The sequence below is a fragment of the Vombatus ursinus genome, unplaced genomic scaffold (assembly GCF_900497805.2).
Source record: "Vombatus ursinus unplaced genomic scaffold, bare-nosed wombat genome assembly UNPS02008335.1, whole genome shotgun sequence".
NCBI lineage: Eukaryota > Metazoa > Chordata > Mammalia > Diprotodontia > Vombatidae > Vombatus > Vombatus ursinus.
In genome coordinates this window covers 11,030-21,378 of record NW_020948113.1, presented here as the reverse complement: position 1 = coordinate 21,378, position 10,349 = coordinate 11,030, and the positions used below count along the sequence as shown (strand labels likewise).

At 38.5% G+C, this 10,349-nt stretch overlaps 1 protein-coding gene across 1 annotated transcript; it reads right to left on the bottom strand.

Moving 5' to 3' along the window:
* Positions 1-3,283: 3,283 nt before the first annotated feature.
* LOC114034155 (tetratricopeptide repeat protein 29-like) lies at positions 3,284-9,681 on the bottom strand. Its single transcript, XM_027849761.1, has 3 exons — positions 9,463-9,681; positions 3,446-3,631; positions 3,284-3,384 (listed from the first exon to the last, which is right to left on the bottom strand). The coding sequence occupies exons 1-3, from the start codon at positions 9,647-9,649 to the stop codon at positions 3,284-3,286; spliced, it is 474 nt and encodes a 157-aa protein (XP_027705562.1). The 5' UTR covers positions 9,650-9,681.
* Positions 9,682-10,349: the final 668 nt, after the last annotated feature.

Below are 10,349 nucleotides of genomic sequence, written 5' to 3'. Positions count from 1 at the left end.
GAGACTTATTAAGGTTGAACTGTTTGCATTCCTGCATGGAAAGATGATATTTGTAACTCATGAGACCTTTGTCAGTATTAGGGTAGTTGGAGGGAAAAAATTATATGTATGTATACATATATACATATATAATATATGTATATAGATAGATAGATGGATAGATAGATAGATAGATAGATAGAGGGCACAGGGTGAGTTGAAGATGAAGGGGTCATATCTGGAGAATAAAATTAAGGGGTGAGAGAGGATTATACTAGGAGAAGGAGAAAGGGAAAGGTAGAACAGGGTAAATTATCTCACAAAAAGCCAGAAAAGAAAAGGCTCTTACAGTGGAGGGGAAATGGGGGAAGGTGAGAGGAAATGAGTGAATCTTATTCTCATAGGATTTGACTTAAGAAGGGTATAACATACACACTCAATTGGGTATGGAAATCTGTCTTACCCTACAGGAAAATAGGAGGGGAAGGGGACAAGAGAGTAGGGGGATGATAGAGAGGAGGGCAGATTGGGCAAGGGGGTAATCAGAAGCAAATAGTTCTGAGGAGGGACAGGGTCAAAAGAAAGAATAGAATAAATGGGGAGGGTGGGATAGGATTAAGAGAAATAGACTTAGTTTTTCACAGCATGTCTACTATGGAAGTATTTTGCATAACTGCACATGTATAGCCTATATTGAGTTGCTTGCCTTTTCAATGAGGGTGGGTGGGGAAGAAGGAAGGGAGAAAATTTGGAACCCAAAGTTTAAAAAACACATGTTTAAAAAAATTTTTTTCACAATTAACTGGGAAATAAGAAATACGGGAAATGGGGTACAGAAATCTATCCTGCCTACAGGAAAATAGAAGGGGAAGGGGGGAGAGATAGCAGGGAAAACAGACTAGGGGAAGGGGTATTCAGAATGCATGCCATCTTGGGGTGGGGGGAGGGGCAAGATGGGGTGAAAATTTGGAACTCAAAATCTTGTGGAAGTAAATGTTGAAAACTAAAACTAAATATATATGTGTATGTATATATATATATGTGTATATAGATAATAGATAGATAGATAATAACAACACAGAAGATTATTTTTTTAAAAAACACTCGGAACAGACTAGATTATGTAAAATGTCTATACAGAATACTTACTTAGCATCAAGGTAACTTAATTAGCTATAATATTCTAATATATCACTTAAAAAAAAAACACCAAGGAGACTGCAAGCCACCAATTTCCCCCTTATAGTCCTGCTATCATAACAAGTAGGTAGCATTAGTGATTAGCCAAGCGTGTCCACTAAAGAGAGATCTTTTATCTAGTAATTACAGCATAACACAATTTAGAGCAGAGATAAACCTTAAAGATCATTTAGTCCAATTTTTTCATTTTAGGAATAAAGAAACTGAGACTGAAGGGGCTCAATTACTTGCCCAAGGTCACACAAAGGAATGTGTTGAAATCAGGATTCCAACTCATGTCTTCAGACTCCAAATTCAGTAATGTTTCCACTAACCCATTAGAGGAAGGAATATTTGTAACTGAGTTTTAAAACTTTAAAAGTATATGCTTTTAGAAAATAAAAAACACTATAATTTTATTAAATTGTAAAATTGACATGAACATTGATTCTGGGGAAATAATTGTCCAAATTCTGACATTAAAGAGTCCTGAAAAGATATTGATTTTTAAACAGGAGAGTAAAATCATTCATACTGTTTTTCTGAGTCTCATGTCTAGATGAGCATAACAGTCAGTTCTATTCTCCATGCCACTGCCACCCTGATCTTCTGAAGCGCTGCCTTCCTCCCATTCCTATACAAGTGCTACAATGAGCATCTTGGATGTAGAGTTCATGGTCTATCCAATTTTTGGATTCTTCTTCCTCAATACTTAGCATAGCGCTCTATACATAATCGGTGACTGATAAACGGTGTCTGATGTCTAAATTTGCACAGTCTCATGTCCAAAGTTCCTCCAGATCATATCTTCTGCCCTGACCAATAAATCTTGTTTTCTGAAGGTTTTAGATAATAATTTCCCAGTCTGGAATATTTCTGAAGTATATTGTCAATTGTTATTATACTCTAAGTGAATATTCATCTTTAAAATCTCACAAAAATTAAAAGGGTGAGATTTGAAATATAAATGACTGAACAAAATATGGTAAATGAAGGTCATAGAATACTATTGTGCCATAATAAACAATGAAGAGGAGGGTTTCAGAGAAACATGGGAAGACTTTTATGAACTAATACACAGAGGAGTGAGAGGAACCACGAGGACAATTTATACAACAATAACATTGTAAAAACAAACAACTTTGAAAGACTAAAGAACTCCAATCAATACAATTACCAACCATAGTTCCAAAGCTTTGATGATGAAGAATGCCACCCCCACCTCTTCAGGGACAGGGGATGGACTAGATATGCAGAATGAGACACGTTTTTGGAACCTGGCCAAAGCAGGAATTTGTTTTGCTTGTCTATGGGTACTTATTACTGAGGTTTGGTTTGGTTTTCTAGTTGGGTGGGGGAAGCTGGGAGGGGAAAGAAAATGAATGCTTCTTAAAAAATCTAATTAAAAAGAATTATGTGAAATCCCTACTGATAGACTCAGGTCTAATGGACTGAGAGCCCTAAAGAAGAATTGCACTGCTTAGCTGAACCTATCATTTTTGTGGAGAAATCAAATTATAAAGATCAATGAGGGCAGTTTCGAAGGGAAAAAGAACTTACTCAAAAAGCAACATACATGGGCATCTAGGTGGCGCAGTAGATAGAGCACCAGCTCAGGAGTCAGGAGGACCTGAGTTCAAATCTGGCCTCTGACACTTATAAGCTGACACTTATAAGTCACTTAACCTCAACTGCATCCAAAAGAAAACATACAGCACAAGGAGAGTATGTATTGAAATAGAAATAGTCATATTCAAGCTACCTTTGTGATTATAACTGGGCGTGGAAGTTTCAAAGGCTAACGGGTGAATTCAGTCATGTGAATGATTTCTAGAAGATATGTAATTATATTTTATTTCTATAAAGTAATAGTCATATCATTTTAGAGAAGAGGTGAAATTGGAATCCTGGAAGGGCAAATGCAGTTGTGGGAGAAGATGCAAAAGCTTAATTGGGTACAGTTATGCTAGGCAAAGCCTAGGAGGATGGGGAAGGGATACAGCTGGTGCGGCAGGACCTTGCAAGGGGAAGCAAATCCTGAGAGATGGACAATACCCTTTGGAAGCCATGAGGTAGGGAGAAAGCAACCCTTCCTTAATGAGAGTCCCCTATGGCCCCACTCATGCTATCGTTCTGCTTTATCATCCATGGCCTTTCCTCCATTAACAGTGACGTTATTACCTCCACCTTCTTTGCTAGCTCCCTCCTTGCTACTGCATGGTCCCCCTAGCATAGGGAACAGGGTCTGGGAATGGCTCTAGATACAGACTCTCCAGATCTTACTCACCATTTTCCTCATAGAGAAGACCCATATGTGAGTAGGCTTCCGCTTCCTTTCTCCCACCATCGGCCTTGATCAGTTGAGCAATATTAAAACATCGTTCATAAAAGTAATTTCTCAACCACTTGTCATCCGGGTTGTTGAAGTAACAGGCCAAAGCAAATAGGTTATTGTACATTTCTTCGTAGTGAGCTTAAAATGGACAAAAAACCAACCAAACAAATAAACTCAGTCATTAATATATATAACAACAACATAATAATTTGTTAAAATATGTTTAACAGCTAATTTTATACCCCCTTCAAAGGACAAACCTAAGTAGTGGCTTTTAGTTCTTGTTTTTAAAAAGATTTTGGAAATTGCCAAACAGGAATGAATCAATGTGAGGTAGCATGGCATATTAGGCTGGCCTCAGAATATAGAAGACTGGGGTTCAAGTCCTGCTTCTCATACATACTAGCACTGTGACTCTGGGCAAGTCATTTAACCTCTCTATGCCCGGAGCAGCTAGATGGTGCAGTGGATAGAGCCCCGGACCTGGTGACAGGAAGACTCATCTTCATGAGTTCAAATCTGGCCTCAGACAATTACTAGCTGTGTGACGGTGGGTAAGTCACTTCACCCTGTTTGCCTCAGTCTCCTCATCTGTCAAATGAGCTGGAGAAGGAAATGGCAAACCACTCCAATACCTTTGCCAAGAAAATCCCAAATGGGGTCAGAAAGACGCAATTAAAACATTAATAAAGGGGCAGTTAGGTGGTGCAGTGAATAAAGCATCAGCCCTGGAGTCAGGAAGACCCGAGTTCAAATCCATCCTCAGACACTTTTCACTTACTAGCTGTGTGACCCTGGGCAAGTCACTTAACCCCACTGCCTAGCCAAAAAAAAATATTAAAAAAAAGAAACATTAATAAAACACGTGCCCGGAGCAATTAACTGTCTAAAACTAAAAGTTATGCACAGGTTGCTGACCTGCATTTATAGAGAGAATTTTCACACTGGGAGTTAATTATACAAATGAAATTACAATCCCCCAAATGTAAATAGACATCTCTGTGCATACGAATAATATCTGGTATTTATAAAGTGTCCCAGTAGTCTTTAAGCTAACACTTAAAACTACAATAAAACTTTTGGGACACCCTGTATAAAATTTTAAGGTCTGCAAAATGCTTTATATATGTTATTTTGTTTTATTACCCTGTGAGGTAGGTGCTATTATCACCCTCATTTTACAGATGAGGAAAGTGAGGCAGAGAGAAGTTAAGTGACTTGCCCAAGGTCACATAGCTAGTAAATGCCTGAAGCAGGATTTGAACTCAGGTCTTCCTGACTTCAAATCCTGTACCAGCTACATTAGTGCCTATTAAATACAACAGGAAACAAAGTAATATTAGATCATGAATTATAATTTCCATAACATGACTTAACAGTTTTATATAGTAAATAAATTTCTTTCATTAGTAAATGTTAAAGGTACCAGCTATTCTGGAAAGCAGTTTGGAACTATGCCTTCCAAATTGGTAAACCGTGAATACCCCTTGACTCCGTAATACCTAAAGAGATCAAAGAAAGAAGAAAAGGAACGATATGTACAAAAATATTTATGGGAAACAGAGGGGTGCTCATCTATTAGGGAATGGCTGACTAAATTGTGGCATATGAATGTAATACAATGCTAATATGCCATAAGAAATAACAAAACATATGGTTTAAAAAAACTAGCAAGAATTGTATTAACTGATGCAGAGTAAAATGAGCAGAGCAAGGAGAAAGACTGATACAATAACAACATTATAGACACAAACAACTTTGAAAAACTTGAAAACTCTGATCAATGCAAGAGTCAATCATTATTCCAGAGAATGGATGAGGAAACATGCTATCTATACATCCATCTCCTGACAGAGGTTATGGGCTAATGATGCACACATTTTTGAACATGGCCACCGTAGGATTTTGTTTTTCTTGACTATGAATATTTGTTACAAGGTTTTTCATTTCCCTTTTTCTTTTTCTAATTTGGGGGGAGACAAAGGTGGGAGGGAGAAAATGAATATTAATTGAAATTTTTTTTAAAAAAAAGAATACTCCTTACTCCCTCCCAATTGTAAAGGTTAATAATGATGGAAATGAAATAGGTTTACAGTGGACAACACCCAGGATGAATACCATGCCTAATACCAGTGGCCAATAAACACAATGAAGGATCCAAAAAAGAGCTAAGTCATTAAGGGAATACATTTTATCCAACAAGCTAAAACAAAACTGGTAGGGAAAATGACCTATTAAAAACCATGGGGTTAACATACAAGCACCTGGGTAAGGCATAGAATAGGACACTATTATCCAGGAATACTTTCAATCCCTTGGGAAGAAAGTAGCCCAAAATATTATTATTTTCCGCCCCCGCCCATCCCATTTCTTCTGATTGATGCCTGAAAAGTGTTTGTAGATTTCAGTGAAAGCAACCATGACACCAGGATGATGCATGTGAAGAAAGTAGAAAGGAAATTGGAATACATAAGTCTTCTCTTCAAACTCTCTCCCTTTTCCCACACCCACTCCCCCACCCTGGGGAAAAAAATTTGCTTCTAAAAGCAAGAGGAAACAAAAGGATGGTTAGATTGACCTAAGAAAACAATATATTCAACATTTCCAGCTATCAGTGACATGACTTTTTTAATTGAATTTTTTCAATTAACAAGCATTTATTTTCCTTCTCCCCCAATACCTCCCCATTGGAAAAGAAATAAAGCTCTTACAAAAAAAATATGTATTCAAGCAAAACAAATTCCCACATTGGTCATGTCCAAAAATATTATGCCTCATTCTCTATCTTGAATCCAAAAGATGTTTTTCTTTTTTTTTTTTCAAATGTATTACTCCTTTTTTTTTTTCTCATCTGGAAAATCCATGCCTTCCTGCCCCATAGAAGGTATTGCTGACCATGAAATATCATTCCCAGTTTTCTCCTTTAAGGTGAGTGTCAGAGCTCGCATCTCTAAAGGTGAGTTTGAGCCTATGGATTGTGACCGTGTGACATAGTCTTGTGTCACCATGATGGGGGTATAGAGGATATCACTGATAAGAGAGCTGGAAGGGGTCACAGAGGCCAGCTAGTCTACTGCCTCATTTTATAGATGAGAAAACTGAGGCACAGAGAGGGTGACAATCCTAAAAACACACTGGGAGTAAGTGTTAGAAGTCATATACAAAGCACAATAAAGCTAGGTGGGTCAATGGATAGAGCCCCAAGCCTGGAGTCAATAAAACCTGAGTTCAAATTTGATCTCAGACATTTACTACCTGTGTGACCCTGGGCAAGTCACTTCACTCTTTTAGTCTCAGTCTCCTCATTTGTAAAATAAGCTGGAGAAGGAAACAACAAACCACTCCAGCATCTTTGCCAAGAAAACCCCAAATGGGGTCTCACAAAGAGTCAGACATGACTGACTGAACAACAATAAAATGGTCATTTTATTCCATTCTTCTGTATGTCCCCTCAACTGTATATGTGACAGCTATTGTAAGAGCATATTTGGATCTTGGATGACATTGCTGGGGATTTCTAATCATAGCCATAGCTTGTTAGAAGGAAGTTTCCACCACAGAATTCTACATTGAAGATTCACTGGCATTTTGGGGGGAGTCAGAGAAGGGCACTCAAAAAAGCTCATATTTATTCTTGAGGGCATAAACATGATTCTCACTAGGTCCCAATCAGAAGGGCCATTCCAGTGCTAATACTCTCTAGTTCTTGGATTTTCTTTGAAAGAAAGATGCAGAATGATGCCCTAAACCTGGCTGCAAGGTAATTTAAGAGCCTTGTGGAATGAGACAGTGCTAATCTTTCAACAAAGATAAAGTAATCTGACAGCTTTTGAATATTAAAGGAACTTGCAAACTTCATTATTAAATTGACCCAAGTCTCCAGGGTTCCAAAGGAAATTTCGAAAACCAAAGTAATTATTCTATTACATATAAGCAAAATGTTGAAGTTTCAGGAGGAGATAAATTTTCATCTCAAATACACTTTAAAGTTTGAAAATAATCTCCTCCCACTCTTTCATCCCCAAAGTAATTTCCCATTTCAGCAATGACTGACAAGGAGGGCTACTGATATTTTGTAATTTCAGTTCATGAAGATAGATAAGTACCTTTCATTCCTTTAGGCCAAGTGAGTAGTGGGCACTGACTAGAGCATATTATTTACAATTAATCCATTTATCTTAAAACCTATTGAGTCTTTCTTGGTTTTTTTGTCTCAATTTCTATCTTTCTCTGTCTCTGTTTCTCTATCACTCGGTCTCCATTCTCTTTCTCTTTCACTCTTTCTCCATCTCCTCTCTCTCTCCAGATTGACAAAATGCACAGAATAGGTGTTTAATAAACACATGTTGACTGATTCACTGCTTACAACATACACCTGCAGGACATTAAATTTTAGGAGTGTCAAATTCATGGAATTGGTATGAGCAAAGGTCTTAAACAGAACGGACATTTAATAAATGTTTTTTGAATTGAATATTCGAATTACATAATTGTTGTTGTTCAGTTGTTTTGTGTCCAACTCTTTGTGACCCCATTTGGGATTTTCTTAGCAAAGACACTGAAATAGTTTGCCATTTCTGTCTTTAGCTCATTTTACAAATGAGGAAATTGAGGCAAATGGGGTCAAGTGACTTATCCAGGGTCATACATCTCGTAAGTGTCCGAGGCCAGATTTGAAATCAGGGAAATGAGTCCTCCTGACTCCAGGCCTGGGACTCTATCCACTGCACCAATTAGCTATCCCAATTATATAATACTAAAGCAAAACTCTAACAAGCCAGAAAACAGCCATAATAACATAGATGGTCACAATGATATTATTAGCGTCTTATATTATTGTCTTATATTACTCTCTATTTCTTAGAGAAAATAGTCATGATAGGAGTTCCATACATTCCACAGAGACAGGAATCCTCCTCTTCTTCTTCCTCCTCCTCACGTCTTTTGATTTCATACATATAAGGCTTTTCCTGTGTGGAAACTCTTACTAATGCAGATTAATATATGCTCTGTAATTTACGGTGTTAGAGAGTGGCTTAACATACTGAAAAATTTAGTGACTTTGCCAGAGTCACACAGGCTATCAAAAAGCAAGACTTGAACCCAGGCCTTCCTGGCTCTAAGGCTAGCTCTTCTGTCTCTGTACCATGAGTTCTACCTCGTGTGTGTATGTGTGTATGTATACACACACACAAGCACGTGTGTAGACATATATATAATATATACATATACACAAACACATGCATACATACATATATAGACAATGTATAAAAATCAGTGAAAGTATCAAGGTTTTCCTTGTGATGTACACCAGAGTGATTCACAAAGGGCCTCTACTGAAAGTGAATCACAACTTTTCCTGGTTATGTTGACTATTTATAACTTGTAACTATCAGGTTTCAGTATGCAGGACTCTGGGGTTTTGCCCTGAAAATCTATGATGCAAAAATAAAAGCAGGCTACCAAAAAGAAATTCCATCAGGAAATAAACCCAATTGGGTCAAAATTAAAAGCTGGGTTATAGATGGAAGAAAATGGTGATAGAGCACAGAATTGAGGTGTAACCAAAACCACTGATATTTTGAAAGGTTCTAGTGAAATCTCAAAGCACCCTCAATTTTTCCCCTGGTTCCCCTGATGTTACCAGGACCCCTGATGGTACACTGACCACCCGGTAATACAGAGCTTCTTTTCCTCTCCTCTCCTTTCCTCTCCTCTGTTCTCTTCTCCTACCTCCACTTCCCCTTCCTTTCCCTCCCCTCCCTCTCTCTCTCCCTCTTCCTTCTTCCCCCTCTCTGTCCCCCCCATCCTTCCCTCTTTCCCTCCCTCCCCAACTCTATAAAGCCAGTTGACTGAGGTTGAGATGTGCTAAATTGCCTTAATGTTTCTGATCCCTCTATGAAACAATTCAGAATTTCCCCTCAGGCACTGGCTCAAAGCCACTCCTGCAGAGGCTCTAGGCTCCCTACCTGCGAGCTCAGCATCCTCAGCCTTGGTCAGGAAGAAGTACAGGTGGTCCAGTTTTTCAGGCAGCTCCTCTAGGGGCGTCTGTATCCAGAAGATCGACCGAATCCCTCCAGCTTCCCTCAAGGCGTGCCACTTCTTGATCAGGGCGAAGAGCTCACAGAAGGATTTATGATGGCCATGTTGTAGCATGTCTATACAAATGTTCTTCTTGTAAGAATTCCGGTAGCTGGGGAATGAGAATGAGGATATTCAAGGGCTCATTTTAATTCTGCAGCTCTGCACAACATTGTTAGCCTCAAGTAATTAAAGGTTGAATTGTGCTACTTTGGGGGGTGGAGGCGGGAAGAGACTAGAAATGATCAAAAGATATGGAGACCTTGGCCTCTCACATGTGTAGTTTAAGGGAAACCATTTCATGTAAGGTGTCAGGAGCTCGGGTAACTCAGTAATTTTTGAGGTCAGAAGATCTACTTGATTAATGCAAATCTCCCCAATTACTGTATATTGGGAAATACAATGCTTCAAAGTATTCCTAAAACATTGGTTATTTGGGTGGTTTTTAGTGCTCTTCAATTACGTGGTGCCTTGGTTAGGGGGTCAGTCTCCGTGTCAGGAAGAGCAGGGTTCTGACACACACTAGTTATGTGATCTTGGATAAGTCGTTCATGTTGTCAGTACACTACTAAAACTGTAAGTTGCTGCATCTTCCAATTTGCATTGGCAGAGGAGGGTTCCTGATCCAGACCAGACTCATGATTGGGCTTCTATAAGAATTGCTTCTGGCAGTCAAATCACAGGTTGTCCCCTCTTGCTCTAAAAAGAGTATATTTTTGAAGATCATGTTATCTCAGAATCACGGGTTTAAAAATGGAATGGAACTTAGAACTTT